Below are 18,334 nucleotides of genomic sequence, written 5' to 3' on the forward strand. Positions count from 1 at the left end.
ACCACCGGCCAGCTGCGGCCTGCTGACCCTGTGAGCGGCGGGCCAGCCTTCCTTTTCTCTGGCTTTCCCGGCAGGCTGTGCTCATGGTACATGACACGGTTGCCCAGAAGAATTTTGACCCCATTCTCCCGCCTCTGCCTGACAATATCGATGAGGATTTTGATGAGGAATCGGTGAAGATCGTCCGCTTGGTGAAGAACAAGGAACCCCTGGTAGGTGCTGCTGCCTGCCCCTCTCTAACTCACTCTTCCCCTGCCTCTCACCCCCACCCAGAACACTGGACAAGACCCTCCCCGAAGTCTTCAGAGTGAGTGACGGCAGCTTTGCCTGCGCTGCTGCTCATCCCTGTGGTGCCTCTGTGTGTAGGGCACCCCTTTCTCTAGGTGGATACAGCCCCTCTCAACCGTGGCCAACACCCTTTGTGTAGTTAATAACCTGCACAATTGTACAGGGTGACCCTGATCATGCTTTAAGCCAGAAATGGACAAACTACCGCCCAAGGGCCAAAACCAGCCCACAGCTTATTTTTTAAAATAAAGCTTTTTTGGAGCACAACCAGGCCCATTCACTTACAGATTGGCTGTGGCTGCCTTTATAGTGCGATGGCAGAGTTGAGTCGTTGTGACAGAGACTGTGTGGCCGGCCTAAAATATTTACATGTGGCCCCTTATAGAAAACGTGTGACAATGCCTGCTCTGAATGTTGAGGAAGCACAGGGCATTCCTCTCCCCAGCAGACAGACTGCTATCACTTTGGTCCTGGTTCAGCATTGATTTACCGAGCAAAGGGACAGCGTTGTTTATGAGATGCTCAGAAGTGGTGGAAGCCCAGAGAATTGAGATTGGCTCCAGAGGATCCCACAGCTGGCATTCTCTATTTCCAGCTTTCCCCAAATGACCTCCGACGAGCCTCTTCTGCAAACAGACGAGGATCTCTCCTCTGCCTCTGTTTCCTCACTTGTAAAATGGAGTGGCCATCCATTGATTTAGCAAACACATTGTGAGCCCTCCTATCCAGGCTCTGTATTGGGTGCTGGCGGTTCAGAGCTGAATAAATGATGGATAGCGATGCTGGAAAGTTCTCAGTTCTGGGGGGCTAGAAGTCCTGAGGTTCTTAGTTGATGGCCTCTCTTTCTAGCAATAATTATCTTACGTACTTCAAATAGATGGCACAGATGATGTTAACAATAAGTGTGCAAATGTGTTTGCAGTTACAGCCACTAATAAGTGGTTAACATATGTTGAGTGCTTACTGTGTACTAAGTGCCTTGCGTGGAATCCTTGCAACAACACTGTGAGTTAAATGCTGTCCCACATCTCACAGGAAACAGGCTTGGAGAGGATAAGAGATTTCCTTGTTAAGTCCACATGCTTTTTGTAAACAGCAGAACTGTGTTCACACCCAAGGCTGTCCAGCCCTAGAGCTTAGCTCTTAAGCTTTCTGCCGTCCTGCTGCAGTCCGGCCTGTGTGGTGCAGGAAATCGAGGGCTCGTTAGTGCCTTTCTCATCCTAAGCGTCATCTCTGCTGTGCTTCATGGGCCAAGTCCTGGTCCCGAAGCCCTGGCTGGGGTGCATAATTGGTTTCCCTCAGCAGCAGCAGAAGGCCCGGTAACCCTGTGATTGGGTAGAGGCAGGGTGAGAATTAGCTGGCAGGTATCATCCTCATTATTAAATGTCTTTGCAAGTGGTAGGAACTGTGATATGAGAGAGATGTGATGGAGAACTTACTGGATTTGGCATCACAAAAAGCTTTCCCCTTTACCAGCTGGGTGACCTTGAGGATATTTAACTTCTCTGAGCCCCAGTCCCTCATCTAAAATGTTGCAGCATTATTGTGCCTTGTAAACTGTACAGTGCAGGGCTATATTAATGGGGGATGTTGGTTTTGTTTTGTCTTCAGCATTGGGAAGGTCCCCACTGATCTCTCTGGACTGTCAGAGGGAGGGACTGGGGAGGCTGTGTTGGGTCCAGAGAGTAGGGGTCTGAGGTTTGGAGCTGCTGCTTAAGAACCTGTCTCTTCTGTCTCGGGTTCAGGGTGCCACCATCCGGCGGGACGAGCACTCAGGGGCTGTTGTGGTGGCCAGGATCATGCGAGGAGGCGCAGCAGACAGGAGCGGTGAGTGGTGGCAGTGCAAAGCTGGCCCAGCCCCGATCATGGCCATTGTTCCAGAGCCCTCCACCTTTGCTAATAGGTCCCCTTACCTCCCTCCTATCAGGTCACCTGTTTGGGATTTGCTTTGCTTTCTGGGGTTGTGGCTGGAATTCTCATCTCCTTCCCAAGTCAGTAGAAATTTTAATAGAAAATATAGGCCAGCTGGGCATGGTGGTGCACACCTGTAATCCCAGCACTTTAAGAAGCCGAGGCAGGTGGATCACTTGAAGCCAGGAGTTCGAGACCAGCCTAGCCAACATGGCGAAACCCCATTTCTACTAAACACACAAACCTGGGAGGCGGAGGTTGCAGTGAGCCAAGATCATGCTGCTGCACTCCAGTCTGGGCAACAGAGTGAGACTGTCTCAAAAAAAAAAAAAAAAGAAAAAAAAAAGCCAGGCACGGTGGCTCACGCCTGTAATCCCAGCATTTTGGGAGGCCGAGGTGGGCGGATCACCTGAGGTCGGGAGTTCGAGACCAGCCTGACCCACACAGAGAAACCCCATCTCTACTAAAAATACAAAATTAGCCAGGCTTGGTGGCACATGCCTATAATCACAGCTACTTGGGAAGGCTGAGGCAGGAGAATCGCTTGAATCTGGGAGGTGGAGGTTGCAGTGAGCCGAGATCGCGCCATTGCGCTCCCGCCTGGGCAACAAGAGTGAAACTCCGTCTCAAAAAAAAAAAAAAAAAAGAAAAAGAAAATATAGGCCATGCACGGGTGGCCCACACCTGTAGTCCTAGCTATTCGGGAGGCCCAGGCAGGAAGATTGTTTGAGCCCAGGAGTTTGAGGTTGCAGTGAGCCGTGATTACACCACTACACTCTAGAGTGGGCGACGCAGTGAGACCGTCTCAAAAAAAAAAAAAAAAAAAAAAAAAAAAAAAAATATATATATATATATATATATATATATATATATATATATATATATATATAGTCATGGAGTACTTTGGGGTGATTGAGAAAAAGCTCATGCGTTGGTTTAGTCCAAGGACTGTGACAGTTAAGAATATAGCATGGGCTTGCGGGATTACTAACTGTGGGACAGGGATGACACCCTTCCCCACCATCCCAGGTCTTGTCAAGCTACTATTACAAAGAGAGTGTTTGTGCCCCAGATTCGTTTGGGTAGAAAGGTTGAGAATCACCGGTGTGTGGAAGAGCTACTAAGCTGGGAGACAAACCTCCTGGTATAGGGCGATGTTACCCCCAAAGTCTGGGGGGTCATCGTTGCAGAGAATCCTAGACCAGCACTTTGCAAACATTAACGAGGACACGAATTCCCTGAGCATCTTGTTAAAATGCAGACTGATTCAGCAGGTCTGAGCTAGGCCGAAGATTCTGCACTTTTAACCTGCCTCCAGGTGATGCTGATGCAGCCGGGCCAGTGCCCACTTTGAGTAGCATATAGGGCCCTAATATGCAGAGACATTAGTCATTCAGGCAGAGGCTCATAGTGTGTTTACACTCTTAATGATGTCTTCATTGGTGCCTTTGTCTTTCCTTGTTAAGACTTAAGAATGCCATTCTAAGAGTTAATGATAATTTTAAAGAAGCAGAGATTATAGCAAAAAGAACACAGGCTTTCTACATCATAATAACTGTGTTTGAATACTGGCTTCATTATTTCTTAGCAATGTGGCCTTAGGCAAGCTGCTTAATCTTCCTGGGTCTCAGGTGCCAACTTGTAAATTGGAGATTTTACTGGGCGATTTGAGCCCTGCATGCCGAGTGAGGTGCCCAGCACTTAGCGGGGCTTAGTTCGCCCCAGTCCCACCCATCAACTTTAAACCTCGAGTTGGCCCTGCAGTGGGCTTCTCAGGCCGGCCCCTGTGGTGCTTGGAGCTCTGAGCGAGGGGTGCTCAGGTCCTCCTCCTGTGCTGATGGTCAGTCCCTGTGTCTCCTAGGCCTGGTCCACGTTGGAGATGAGCTCCGAGAAGTGAACGGGATCGCAGTCCTGCACAAGCGGCCCGACGAGATCAGCCAGATTCTGGTCCGTGCTACAAGCCTGCTAGGGATGTGCTGGGTCTTCAGACACCCAGAGCAAGGCACTTCCTGGAGCCAGGACAGATTCTGGCTTAGCCTTGCTGTTGTCCTGAGGAGGTGGCAGGCAAAGTGGCCTTATGGTGTGCCCCTACAGTGTGCCCGGGGTATGGGGTGGCGGCAGGAGGAGGGGAACTTCCCTTCCATCTGCCTCTCTTAGACCCTCTCCTCAGCACAGCCTTCCTTCCTTCCCCTGGTTCCCTTTCACAAGGCCCCTCCTGGGTCCTGGGTCCTGGGTGTGAATCCTGGCTCTGCCTCCTTCCAGCTGTGCAACCTTGGACGAGCCATCAGATCATCTGAGTTTCCATTTCCTTTCCTTTAACGTTGGGATAGAGTTTCTTTCTCAACCAATGTGTGGTTATCATTGGCATGCCAACATCTGGAAAAGGGTAAAGCCCTTCAGAAGTGTAAGGGGATTTTAAGGTATAAAATGCTTGGCTGAAAACCTCCATGGTCCATTCTGGGGAGTTGAAGTCAAAACTGAAATTGTGAAAAGCCCCAATCATAGCTTGGTCCCCTTTATCCTCAGGATTCCTCCCCTGACCTGACACTCTGCTAACTTCTGATGGTTTTGGGGGCAGAAACAGGATGAGATCTGAAAAGAGGAGGCCCACTGTTTAAAGCCCTCTCTGGGCTGGGCTCAGTAGTTCACACCTGTAATCCCAGCACTTTGGAAGGCCGAGGCAGGTGGATCACCTGAGGTCAGGTCGAGACCAGCCTGGGCAACATGGTGAAACCCCGTCTCTACTAAAAATACAAAAAATTAGCTGAGTGTGGTTGTGGGCCCCTGTAATCCCAGCTGCTTGGGAGGCTGAGGCAGGAGAATTGCTTGAACCCAGGAGGTGGAGGTTGCAGGGAGTCGAGATCGTGCCACTGCACTCCAGCCTGGGCAATGAGAGCAAAACTCCATCTCAAAAAACAAAAAAACAACAACAAAATAAAGCCCTCTCTGTAGAGGATGCAGATTGCAGGCAGGCCCTTCAGTCCTTTTGCCCAAGCTTGCTTTTTTGTGGCTTTGGGTGCCAACCTTCTTGTGCTCCAGAGCAAGGGTCTGGGCTTTCTGGGTAGTAGAGAGGCCAGGAGGTGATCTTTTGGACCCTGCTGTCCTGGTCCGACTGCATTCTTCCTTGTTGGGCCCCTGGCATTGGACTACAGGGTCTCTGTAGATGAGGGTGAAGGGAGCTCCTAGAAAGCTGGGCATGGCCTGAGATTGGGGAGATGGAAGCAAAGAGGGAAGTATTAATCAGAGACCAGCCCCAAATCAGGCAGGAAAGAGGCAAAGGAAACCGAAATGGGTTGCTCAGATGACCCAGGAGAAAAGCAAGGAAGGGAGCCCTCTGGGGCCGTAGCGGTCAGGAGGGATGGAGAATTGGAATTCAACACGTAGTGTCCTTGGGTTCTCATGGAAAGTCTTCCGTCCCTTTGACTTTTGAAAATACAGTTACCAACCCGCCACTGCTAAATTTGAACTGGCTTAAAAATACTAAAAATACTAAAAAATACAAAAATGTACAGTTACTTGGTTACTGAGTTTTGTTTTAGTTCATTCAACCAGGGCACCATCCTAGAAGAGTGGGCCTCAGGGGAGGCTGCAAGTCTGACTTTCTGAACATCAGTTTTTAGGCCTGAGAAGTAGGAGTTGAACTCTTGGAGGGTTAGACCTGGTAGGCGAGAAGCTTCTGTTCTCTTTCGTTTCAGGCCCAGTCCCAGGGATCCATCACCCTAAAAATCATCCCAGCCACCCAGGAGGAAGATCGCTTAAAGGAGAGCAAGGTAGGGGGAGGTGGGTCCGCGGTGCCCTCTCTCAGCCTGAGAGATGCAGCTCGCTGGCTGGGGGCTGGATCCAGTCCAGTCTCTTGTAACAGTCATTTGCGAACAGATCATAGATCTGATCCTAGTAATCTGTGCCCAGTGGAGGACTTTAATTCTGTCACAAAGTGATTCATTTGTTTGTATCCTGCCTCTTTCTAAACAGGATTTGACGTGGCTTACTAATAAAAGACAAGGTTATTTTAATTGAAATAGAAACTCAGGGCCATGAAGAGGAGGAGAAGGTACCAAGTGTGCTGAATTCTGAACCAATTAAGTAACTGCCATTTGTTTAATTGTTGCTGAGCCTGCCTTATTTGGTCACCTCCTCTGTGCCAGGCACTCTGCCAGATGCTGGAGACAGGGACTCTTGGTAGCTGCAAGGCTTCCTGGTGCAGAAGGGCAGCAAGTCTTTCATTGCTGTGTGATAAGTGCTTTGCCAAGACTCTGTACAAAGAGTTACAGTCACCCTAGAGGGTGTCACAGAATGGGGGTGTTGGAACTGAGGCCTGAAGAAGGTAAAGACGAGTAGGACCTTGGTGGGGTCTGCCCATACAGAGGCTCCCTGGCACTCTGGAGAGGAGCACGTTAAGGGCAATGTGGCGGGGCTTTGAGGGGAGGATGGTGGTGGGTTTTGCTGGGGAGGTGGGTTAAGCCTATGTTCTGAATGGCCTCGAATGCCTTGTTAAGGGTTTTGGCATAATCCTTGCTTAGTTTGGGGCCTCTTAGAAGCTGACCCTGAGACAAGGATTGAATGCAAATGGTTTATTTGGGAAGTGGCCCCAGGAAATACCAGTACAGGACTGGGAAAGGGAAGACAGCCAATCTGACTAAGGGTGTGTTATCAAGCAGGTTACCACTATGGGCAGCTGGAGCTTAGTCCTGCTGGGAACTTGGGGAACTACTTCTTCCCCTGTAGAACACACGCCTCCATCGTCCCACCCAGGGGCCCTGGGAGCTGGGCGATCTATATACCAACTCCTGCCAGGCTGCACCCGGGGGATTAATTCCTAGCAACTTCTGCCTGCTGGACTAGAGATGAGTAGGTTCCAGTGGCCAGAGAAAGTAAGTCCTTAGGCAAAGAGATGCAGGTGCTGGCAGCTGGAAGTCAGCCCAGGCTGCACTGAATGGTCCAGCCCTGGGGCATATGGGAGGGCATCCCACAGCCCAAGAGATAATCCCATAGGTTCTAATAAGCTCTTTTTTTTTTTTTTTAGGATGGGAGTGGTGCAGTTATATTTGTGTTTTAGAAAGCTCCCTGAGGCAGCCACGGGGAGGAGGGTGGAGTGGGTAGAGGTTGGAGGCAGGGAGGCCTGGTAGAAGGCTCTTGTAAAAGCCCAGGTGAGACATTAAGACCTGAACTGTGAGATGGTGGTTGATGAGATAGAGAGGAGGGCATCACTTTGATTTCATAGTACATTTGGATATGAGTTTCCTGGCAGCCAAGGCAAAAAGGAGAGCATAATGAATTACATACTGTTGAGCAGAGAATGGAAGGAAGCATGCCAGTTTTTCAAGACATTCCCATACCTGCCTCTCAGTACTTAATGCATGAAAGAAGAAACATTACAGCATCTAGCACAGAGGAGATGTCAGTCGATACTTTGAAGAATGTGGATTTGTAATGGACTACGTCTTCAATGACAGTTTTTTACAGCAAGTGAAGAAATAATCTTTATATAGCTGTTTCTTATTTGTGCTCTTTGGTTAAATCCCAGGGCATAATATTTCCTCTTACCTGGTGGAAAGTGATTCTTCCTAGGACAAGCGAATGTGGTCCGCACATGCAACTTTGAGGGTTCTGACTTGAGGAAACCTCTTTGAGGAAGAGAACTTGGTTTTCCTAAAGGACAAAATGAGTAGCCTGTCCCCCAGCCTGTCCTTCTTGAATATTTCTTCTTGATCCAGATGCTTGATTTGGGCTGGCCACTTAAGATTACATTCTTCTGAGTGCTTAGGACCCTGGTAACATCTGTGGCTGGTTAAGGGCATCTGTCCCCACAACATATGCCAGAAAGTTCTTACTGTTGTCCAATGGAATCTTTTCTGGTTGGCATATAAAGGAATACAGTTTGTATCTGTCTGAGGAAGACCCCTGATTGCTTTTTTTTTTCCTGTTTGCCACTGAAGTGATTGGGCCCTAATGGTCTGAAAATAGAAATAAATAAAGTTAATCCATGCCACTAAATTATCGAAGAGAACAAGGAAGTGTGAAAAATGCTGTGTCCTCACACCATCTTCTCCAGAGAGGGTGACTCTAGAGTAGAGGGGGGAATTAGGGCTTGGCCGAGTCTATGGCAGATGAGGCAGGATTGAGCCGTAAGAGCTGTGGGTGTCAATTACCCACTGAAAAGTGATGGTGAGGAGTCAGTAACAGTAGTTTTGTTGATATTTGTGTTCTTACCCAAACATCTAGATTACTTATATAACAGATGGCTGCTGCCTTCCGTCAGCGCAGTTGGCGTATCAAAAATAACACTTGAGTTAGAAATTGTGCTTGCCTTTACTTTTTGTTCCCAGGATTAGTTGTTGCTGTGTGTATGCTAGGAGGCTGTTATGAGGACAGCTGGTCAAGTAAATAAGGAAATATTTAGGTAGGAAAGAGACATTCAGTCATGGGGCTTATTAATTTTCTGATTCTTGATGGACTTCCTGACTATAGTATCCCAAATGGTTGAAGAACAGTTAAGAACATACGTGCAGTGTATTTCCAAGTAGCTTTCTATTCGAAAGGCCACTTGGTCCTCCTAAGTGTGGATGGTCGTTGTCATGTGGCCTTTGATGTGACAATGACCTGTCTGTGCTCACTTGGGGAAGGGCCGCCTCACCAGAGCCCTCCTTGTGCAGGTGTTCATGCGCGCCCTCTTCCACTACAACCCTCGGGAGGACCGGGCCATCCCTTGCCAGGAGGCGGGCCTGCCCTTCCAGCGCAGGCAGGTCCTGGAGGTGGTGAGCCAGGACGACCCCACGTGGTGGCAGGCCAAGCGAGTCGGGGACACCAACCTTCGAGCCGGCCTCATCCCCTCCAAGGGGTTCCAGGAGAGGTGGGTCTGGGGTATGTTGTGAAGGGCTGGTTCCAGAGTGGCAGAGGCACAGGTACATGGCAGACCCCCAAGTCTCTGCCCTCACAGCTAGAGGGGCCTGCTGAGCGTTGTTCCCCCAAGGTAAGTACCAGTTGCACTTGTGTTTGGTCTTTTCCCATAACTAGTGATGATGGTTATTTGAGATTTAAAGGAATCTATGGAAATTTATGTTATTAAGTTAATGTGTGTGTGTGTGTGTGTGTGTGTGTGTGTATTTTTTTTTTTTTTTTTTGAGACAGAGTCTCACTCTGTCACCCAGGCTGGAGTGCAGTGGCGAATCTTAGCTCACTGCAACCTCCACCTCCCGGGTTCAAGCAATTCTCCCGCCTCAGCCTCCCGAGTAGCTGAGATTACAGGCGTGCACCACCATGCTTGGCTAATTTTTGTATTTTTAGTAGAGACAGGGTTTGGCAAGGCTGGTCTCAAACTCCTGGCCTCAAGTGATCCACCTGCCTTGACCTCCCAAAGTGCTAGGATTACAGGCATGAGCCACTGGATCCAGCCTAAGTTAATGTATATTTTATAATGCATGCTCAGAGAATGCTGATAAATAAAATATAAAAATACAGAAGAGAGGCTGGGCATGGTGGTGACTCACACCTGTAATCCCAGCACTTTGGGAAGCCGAGGCAGAAGGTTCCCTTGGGCCCAGGAGTTCAAGACCAGCCTAGGCAACATAGTAAGACCTTGTCTCTACAAAAAATAAAAAATTAGCTGGGCATGGTTGCACACACCTGTAGTCCCAGCTACTCGGGAGGCTGGGGTGGGAGGATCAGTTGAGCCCAAAAAGGTCAAGGCTTCAGTGAGCTGTTATCACACCACTGCACTCCAGCCTGAGTAAGAGTGAGACCCTGACTCAAAAAACAAAACAAAACAAAACAAAACAAAAAACAGAAAAAAACTGAAGAGGAGGACTGTGAAAGGAAATTCCCCACGTCTCACCCCTATCTAAACTGCATAGTTTCTTTCCTTACTGTGCTTTTTATGTGAGTGTTGCATACAGAATTTGGGGTCTTGCTTTTTTTTTTTTAAACATTTTTGGCGTGAGTATTTTCCATATTATAGCATCGTTTTTGTAGTGTGATTTTAGTGGCTGTATACTAACTCATCAGGAGCTGTGCCATTCATTCCTAGGTGGCAGGTATTTAGGATGAATTGAGCTGGCCTTGTGCTGGCATCTTGCGGGCTGCTGTGAATCCAGGGTTTCTGCCCTGGAGGAGCTTATAGTTCAGTGGAAAAGCCAGACGCTCTTCAAACACACAGTTTATATAAACGTGATGGGTGCAAGGGAGGAGGACATGGTGCTGTGTGGGTTCATATTAGGAGGCTGCGCCCTCATCCAGGAATGCAGGGAAGGCTTCTCAGAGGAACTAGCTAAGTGATTTCACTGCTTTCCTGTGGCTGCACTTCAATTAGGTTGTTCCCAATTCTTCACTTTTATAAGGCTGCAGTACTTACTTACCTTGCACATAGACTGTTCCTCATGTTTCAAATTATTTCTTTAGACTTCCAAGAAGGTCAGTCTTGGGTCAGAGGGTGGCAGTTGTGACTTCCACTGTGGGTTGTAGCCCTCACATCTTTTGGTGTGTGGACTGTGGTAAGGACAGGACCTTAGGGTTCACCCATTTCAGTGGCCCTCAAGATGTGGCCCCCTGGCTGGGGGCTTCAGCGTCACCTGGGGACTTGTTAGAAATGCAGATCCATGGGTCCTGCCCAGAAACTCACATTCTAACAAATGTTCCAGGTGATTCTGAGATGCCAAAGTCTGAGAATGAAGCTCTGTCTCCTCGGGAACCCCAGACCCATCTCCATTTTAGCGTTCACAGGTCTTGGCAACATCTTACCAGAGGATGTGGGGGACAGCTCTTCAGCTGCATTTTTTTTTTTTTTTTTTGAGACATGGTTTCACTCTGTTGCCCAGGCTGGAGTGTAGTGGTGCTATCTCAGCTCACTGCAACCTCCACCTCCCGGGTTCAAGTGATTCTCCTGGATTCTCCTGCCTCAGCCTCCCGAGTAGCTGGGATTACAGACGTGCACCACCATGCCCAGCTACTTTTTGTATTTTTTAGTAGAGACGGGGTTTCACCGTGTTGGCCAGGCTGGTCTCGAACTCCTGACCTCAAGTGATCCTCCCGCCTCGGCCTCCTAAAGTGCTGGGATTACAGGCGTGAGCCACCACGCCCGGCCCTTCAGCTGCATTTAAATGTGGAAATCTAGTGACCTCTCAGAGCCCCACCTCTCCACTCATGGCCACATTGGACAGTCTGCCCGGGCTGAGCCTTCCGCTGAGGGGAGGGTGTTAAATTAGGGTCACTTCTGTCCTCGGCCTCTCCTGGGAGTCATTCTGCTATTTCTCAGCTCCCTCAGAGATGGGGAGGCTGGGGAGTAGAGAAGGGGCTGCCTCTCCTTAGAAATTGGCCATAGGAGAGTAATGACCAGCTGAGGATTGTACACCGGGCTGGATCCTGTGTGGCCATCTTGAGCTGGATGAGCTATTTCTGGAGCAAGCGACTCAGTTTCTTCCTCCTGGTGAGCCAGTGAGCCCTGTGAAAGTGTTCCCTTCGTTGGAACTTAGTGCTAAGCAGGAGGCCCTCAGAGTGTCCAGTGTGTGCCCACCTGTGGGATCCAGGCCTTGGCTTCCCAAGTTTTCCAGAAGGTTCCTTTCAAGTGGTTATCTGGCCCAGCTCACGGGCCCGCCCATCCCCTTGTGTCCCTGCAGACGACTAAGCTACCGGAGAGCCGCGGGCACCCTGCCGAGCCCCCAGAGCCTCAGGAAGCCCCCCTGTGAGTAGATTGTCAGGGATGGCACTCCAGGGAGGGCCCGGGGTTAGGGCGAGGGAGGATTCAGGCTGGGAAGAAGTAGGCAGTGGGCTGGAGGGGGCATCAGGGGTCTTGTCTGAGCTCATGGACTCCAGAGGAAGGAGGGGGTGGGAAGTAGGAGGTGGGGGGCAGCTAGTCCCTGGAGAGGAGCTTGTATATTTGGAGTCCATAGATGATGCTGGGGGGTATGTTAACAGCTTTCCCCAAATGTGCAGATGTGTGTGTGTTCACACGCGTGTGCATGTGCGTGTGAGGATCCACAGCTTTCGTTAGATTCCCAAGGGCTCTCTGACCTTGAAAATGGAAGAAGCACTGGCGTTGGAAGGGAATGGAGAAGGCCATGTGTGACCTGGTGCCTCTGGTAGGGCTGCCAGATTGCCAGACTGGGCAAATACAAATAAAGGATGCCCAGTTGAAGCTTGAATTTCAGATAGATGACAGATTGGTTTCTAGTATAAGTATGTTTTTATTTAGTTTTTATTATAGTATAAGTATGTCCTGTGCAATATTTGAGGCATACTTATACTAAGAAGTTACTTGTTGTTTATTTGAAATTCAAGTTTAAGTGGGTGTCCTGCATTTTATCTGGCAACTCTACACCGTGTAGCACTTTACACTTTAGAAAACATGTCCACCTACTTCTTGGAACCCTGTGAAGTCGGTAGAGTCAGGTATCTTTTCTAAGCTGGGAATATGTAGGGTCACAAGGTTAAGTGAGCAGAGTTGGGGTCACATTTTCTGAAGGCCTGTGATCAGAGCCCCAGGGTAGGGCCCCGTGCAGAGAGGAAGCTTTTCCAGGGCATGGTCTCTCTGGTACTAGAGGGCAGACTTGTAACCGAGTGAGCGGCCTGAGCAGGTGCCAGGTGACCAGAACACAGATGGCCTGCAGCTCTGCTCCACCCCGCTCCATCCTCAGGCATCTGCGTTTTCCAGGGCCAGACTCCAACCCCAGAAAAGAGAGAATGGGTCCTATTCCCACCGCAGGATCCTAGAGTAAGCTGCTCCCTGGGCCCCTGACAATGGCCACTTTTCCAGACTTGCTGTCAGGTTAGAAGGGCAGTGGCCTTGAGGCTGCTGTGCCACTGATGAGCTGGCTTTCTCTGGTGCTAATGAGACACATACAAGAAGACTAATTAGAGCAGGTCTTGGGGTTTAATAACGTACCACAGCTCAGATCACAGGTTCGTTGGAGGAAAGGGTAAGAGGCCAGATGGCGGGCTCCTCAGGCACTCGGGCCGTGGCTGCCCTCAGCCGCAGGGTCCCCGCTTCCCTCCACTAATGCTGTTCCATCTGTCTTTTGTGCAAACCGCAGATGATCAGCCTTGTGACAAAGGTAGGCCCAGTATCTATCCGCTGTCCACAGGCGTGGCCCCTTTTCCGTGGAACGTCTGGGGCCTGAGGGGCTCGTGTTCTTTCCCTATCTGGGCAGCTGTGCCCCTCCCACTGTCTGCACACCTCTTCCTGCTCTGCCAGCTGGACTGGCCTGTTCCTTGAGGCAGGCAAAGCTGGTGGGGACAGGGTTCAAGGCCTTAGGGGCACCTCCCTGCCCTCCTGACACGTGTGGCCCAGCCTTTCCAGGACTCGGCTGCGCTGTGATGGGGCTGGATAGGAGACAAGGGGTGGGAGGGCAGGGCAGGCTGGAGTGAATCCCTCCCTATTCACACTGCTCACACTCAGGGACTGGGGAGGCCTGCTGGCCTAGAATCCCCCTCAGGGCCTGGAAAGGCTGTTAGGGGCCTAAGCATGGAGAACTGAGCAAAACAGAGGACCTTGCTTTCTTGGGGTGTCCAGGACATGGGATTTCCCCTGAGCTCCCCACGAGACACCATCCCAGGGGGCTCTTCTTGCCTGGCCATCCAGGGGCTGGGTACCCTGGGCCGGATGTGTCTGGTGGGACTCACTGGCTTCCCTCCCTCTGTTTGCTTCCCAGAGACCTGTGACTGTGAGGGCTACCTCAAAGGGCACTATGTGGGTAAGTAGCTCCCCCTGACACCCACATGCACGACCTGCCCCACCCGAGGCCCCAGAGTTAGGGAGAGGTCAAAGCAGGGTGATCTGAGCCCCAGGAGTCCTTCTGGAGCAGTGGAGCCTATGGGACCCCCATCTCTCCTCAGTTCTGTCAACCCAAGCAGGAGCTGAGCCTGCCCAGGCATTGGGCCCCCACCCAGCTTTTACCCAGCCGTGGGGCACACTGCCCTGGCGGGAAAGGCACACACACACCTACATTAATACCAATTCTATTATCACCATCATTGCAATTGGAGTTTATTCAATATTAACACCACTACCACACAGTGAGGGGTGTTTGCGGCTCTCCAGAGCCCCTTTTCACTTGTTTTGGTCAGTTTTTTCAAAGGTTTTAGAGATAGGCAAAAAGTTTTTTTTGTTTTTTGGTTATTTTTTAGAGACAGGGTTTTGCTCTGTCTCTCACGCTGGAGTGCAGTAGTGTGTGACATTGCAGCTTGCAGCAGCCTCAATGTCCTAAGCTCAAAGAATCCTCCCACCTCAGCCTCCTGAGTAGCTGGGACTGCAGGCATCTGACACCATGCCCAGCTGATTAAAAAAATTTTTTTTGTAGAGATGGGGTCTCGCTATGTTGCCCAGCTGGTTTCAAGCTCCTGGCTTCAAGCAATCCTCCTTTCTAAAAAGTTTTTAAACTTTTTTTAAACTTATTTTTTGAGATATGGTCTTGCTCTGTTACCCACACTGGAGTGCAGTGGTGTGATCACAAATCGCTGCAGCCTCAGCCTCCCAGGCTCAAGCGATTCTTCCTCTCAGCCTCCCTAGTAGCTGGGACTACAGGTGCATGCCACTATACCTGGCTAATTTTTGTATTTTTTGTAGAGGCAGGGTTTCACCATGTTGCCCAGCTGGTCTTGAACTCCTGAGATCAAGTGATCCACCTGCCTTGGCCTACCAAAGTGCTGGGATACAGGCATGAGCCACTGCACCCAGCCCCTTAACTTTTGTCCTGAAGTAATTTCAAACTTACTGAAAAGGTGTAAGAATTATACAAAGAACTCTCATATACTCCACACCCAGATTCACCAGTTGCTCCTTTGCCATGTTTGCTCAATTTCCTTTCCCACATCTCTGAATTTTTTTTTCCTGAGTCATATGAGACTTAGTTGTAGACATCGTGTCCCTTTAACCCTAAATCTCTCAGCATGTATTTCCTAAGGCCAAGGACTTTCTCAGGGCAATGATCAAATTCTGAGAATTGAAAATGTATCCAAATCTATTATATGCTGTTATTTAAATGTTAACAATTGTCCCCATCATGTCCTTTATGGCATTTTCCCTTGGTCCAGGATCTAATCTAGGACCACACATAGTATTTGTAGATTCATATCCTCATTTCACAGGTAAGGAAATTGAGGCTCAGAGAGATGAAGGGACTTGTCCAAGGTCAGTCACATGCCAAGTAAAACAGTGACCTTAAGCCCTAGTTTGTGAATGCAGGGGTCACCCTTTCATCTTATTATTGTATTTCCTGAACAACCTCTTCCAGTAGCAGGAGGAGGTTGGGAGAAGTCAGTGGGACTCAGTCCCATCTCCAGGTCTGGCCAGGTGGGAAAAGTCTCTACTGGGAGATCCTGGGACAAATGCCATGGTGTCCCTCTGCCCCTCCTCCCAAGCTGGTCTTCGGAGGAGCTTCCGGCTGGGCTGTAGGGAGAGACTGGGTGGCTCGCAGGAAGGAAAGATGTCCTCCGGAGCTGAGTCTCCAGAGCTGCTGACTTACGAGGAGGTGGCCAGGTACCAACACCAGCCCGGAGAGCGGCCCCGCCTGGTGGTTCTGATCGGTAGGTGCCATCCTGGGTTTCCAGGAAGTGATCTGGTTTCCTCCCTGGAGCAGGTGGGGAGGGAGCTCAGCAGGGACCCTGGTCAGCCTTCCTCTTGTTTCCCAGGGTCTCTGGGAGCCCGACTGCACGAGCTGAAGCAAAAGGTGGTGGCTGAGAACCCACAGCACTTTGGCGTCGCTGTTCCACGTAAGAGGGCCCATGTGGGAGTGTGTGTTTGTCTGCACACACACAAATATTCCATGGGGACTTAACTCCCCAGATCCATCCAAATCCTTACTTTGGGTTTAAAGGATCACCAGGCACTGCCTGCTATTGGCAAATTGTGGGACAAAGGCATGATGGGAAGAAATCCACTCCCAGTGGTCCTCTGAGACCCTCTGAGGCAGAAGTTGGAGGACCACTTGCTTGGTTCCTGCCTGGGGTGGGAGGTGAGTCCAGAGCACATTGTAGGCAAAGTGGCAGCCTCAACCTGACACCAAGGGGCCCCCACAGTAGGGGGCATTCCTCCTCATCACAGTGAATTTTGACTCCTGTGGCCGCTGCCCCCTGCTTGGATGAGAGGGCAGGTCAGAGAAGCCACAGAGCCCTGTGAGTGGTATTTCTCGGCACTCCCTTATAGCCAGATTCCAGTTTGTCAGGGTAGCTGGGTACATTCCTGGGTGATGCCTCCCCTGCCAATTCCTGGGGCTTACTGCTGCCAGGGGCACCCTGGGATGTCAAGCTCCAGTGGGCAGAGGATCCTGGTTCTGAATGTGATAAGGAGGATGAGGAGGAGGAGAATGAAGGTGCCAGGTAATGCACCAAGAGCTTTTATGTGTAGTGCCCTGCGTCAGCCCTCCCAGTACCCCTGAGAAGAGAGATTGTTATCATCTTGTGTGGCAGAGGAAGACAGTGAGGGTCAGAGAGGTTAAGTAACTTGTCCAATGTCACACAGTTGGTAAGTGGTGGAGCCAGGATTCATACCCAGGCAGCCTGCCCCAGTCATGTTCTTAACGAGGATGCACAATGGCCTCTCACCTGCCGCCTCCCACTTCGTGCCCTTGGCTGCCCCTTTTCTTTCTGGGACTCACTCTCAGTCCCCCTCGCCTCAGAGGGATGCAGTGTGAATGCCTGGTGGCTACTGAGAGGGGTGCTGTGGGGGCCCTAATGGGGCCTCCTCAGAGTGTTCTGGGGCAGAGCAACTATGAAGCCTTGCTTTGATCACACCGCTCTCCCTGGGCCCCTGGGCCCAGCGTCTAGTCTGTGGGTTGTCAGAGCTGTCTTCCACAGCCCAATCTGAAGTGGCAGGGATGTGGGGGAGGTGGTGGCCCTGGGGAGGCCATCCTGGCAGCACACCTGTGATGGACCTGGAGGGCTTCAGGGAGCCACGGCCTTCCAAGTTTCAGGTGGACTGAAACAGGACATGCAGAGGTTGCTCACACACTGATCGTTCAGAACCCCTTGGATCCACCCCCTGGAGAAGAGGTACCTGGATGGTCAGGCCCACCTGCTTCTAGGCACTCCACAGATAGGAGACTTTCCTCCTTTGTTTTAGAAACTGGGGGAGTCAGGGAAGCCTTCCCAGAGGCAGTGACTTTTATGCTGGGTTCTGAAGAGTAAATAGGAGTTTTCCAGGCAGAAGAGAAGGAATAGTTCTCTGTACAGAGGAAACAACATGTGCAAAGGGACGGAGCAGTGTTGGGGACCGGGGAGGTTAGTGTGGATGGTGTGCTGGAAAATGGAGCTGAGAGGTTGGGCGGATCACGCAGGTCTCATATACTCAGCTAGGGTGTTTAGAATGTAACCCATAGATAAATAAAAGTTTTTAAGCAGGGGGATGACATGGTTGGAAAAGTGACCCTAGCACCTCTACCGGAGGTTGGACTAAGATGCCACAGAAAGAACACAGGGCATCCCCTGGGTGGTTCCCATGGGCCAGAAGACACAGTGCCTCAAGATCCCATTTTATCTTTTGGAAAATACTGTGTGTGTGGCTTTGTGTGTGCCCTTGTTCTGCAGAAGACCTGATTTTCCTCAGAAGTGTGCATCCCAATTCTGTTATGGAAATCAATGAGAAAACACCATGTGTTTCAACATTTTTGTTTGAGAGCCAGCCTTGCTGAAACACATCCGATCCATATAGGGACGGTCTGTCTTCCTGTCTCCTTTTTCTGGAGATGAGAACTAATTGACTAAAGAATTAAAAGCATACATCAGGGTCAAGTGTATGTGTGGCTCCTTTGCTTTCAAAAAATAAAAAACAATGAAGAAATAAAAGTTAGGGGCCGGGCGCGGTGGCTCACGCCTGTAATCCCAGCACTTTGGGAGGCCGAGGCGGGTGGATCACGACGTCAGGAGATCGAGACCATCCTGGCTAACATGGTGAAACCCCGTCTCTACTAAAAATACAAAAAATTAGCCAGGCGTAGTGGCGGGCGCCTGTAGTCCCAGCTACTCGGGAGGCTGAGGCAGGAGAATGGCGTGAACCCAGGAGGCGGAGCTTGCAGTGAGCCGAGATCGCGCCATTGCACTCCAGCCTGGGCGACGGAGCCAAGACTCTGTCTCAAAAAAAAAAAAAAAAAAAAAAGTTAGGACTAGGGGTCCCTTAAGTGATTCTTTAAAAGCCACAGCATATGCTGGGCGC

General features: G+C 50.3%; 1 protein-coding gene across 2 annotated transcripts in view; it reads left to right on the forward strand.

Annotated features, from left to right (window-relative positions):
- The window catches only part of MPP3 (MAGUK p55 scaffold protein 3), a 32,146-nt gene that overhangs the window by 3,359 nt on the left and 10,453 nt on the right, over positions 1–18,334 (forward strand). For both annotated transcript variants that reach the window (XM_523661.9, XM_009432059.4), the window contains exons 7-16: positions 75–212; positions 2,034–2,115; positions 4,061–4,146; positions 5,895–5,969; positions 8,853–9,049; positions 11,808–11,872; positions 13,221–13,241; positions 13,839–13,880; positions 15,547–15,711; positions 15,817–15,897. In XM_523661.9, the coding sequence (XP_523661.3) occupies positions 75–212; positions 2,034–2,115; positions 4,061–4,146; positions 5,895–5,969; positions 8,853–9,049; positions 11,808–11,872; positions 13,221–13,241; positions 13,839–13,880; positions 15,547–15,711; positions 15,817–15,897 (952 nt within the window). The remainder of the gene's footprint in view (positions 1–74; positions 213–2,033; positions 2,116–4,060; positions 4,147–5,894; positions 5,970–8,852; positions 9,050–11,807; positions 11,873–13,220; positions 13,242–13,838; positions 13,881–15,546; positions 15,712–15,816; positions 15,898–18,334) is intronic.

The sequence above is a fragment of the Pan troglodytes genome, chromosome 19, assembly GCF_028858775.2.
Source record: "Pan troglodytes isolate AG18354 chromosome 19, NHGRI_mPanTro3-v2.0_pri, whole genome shotgun sequence".
Lineage (NCBI taxonomy): Eukaryota > Metazoa > Chordata > Mammalia > Primates > Hominidae > Pan > Pan troglodytes.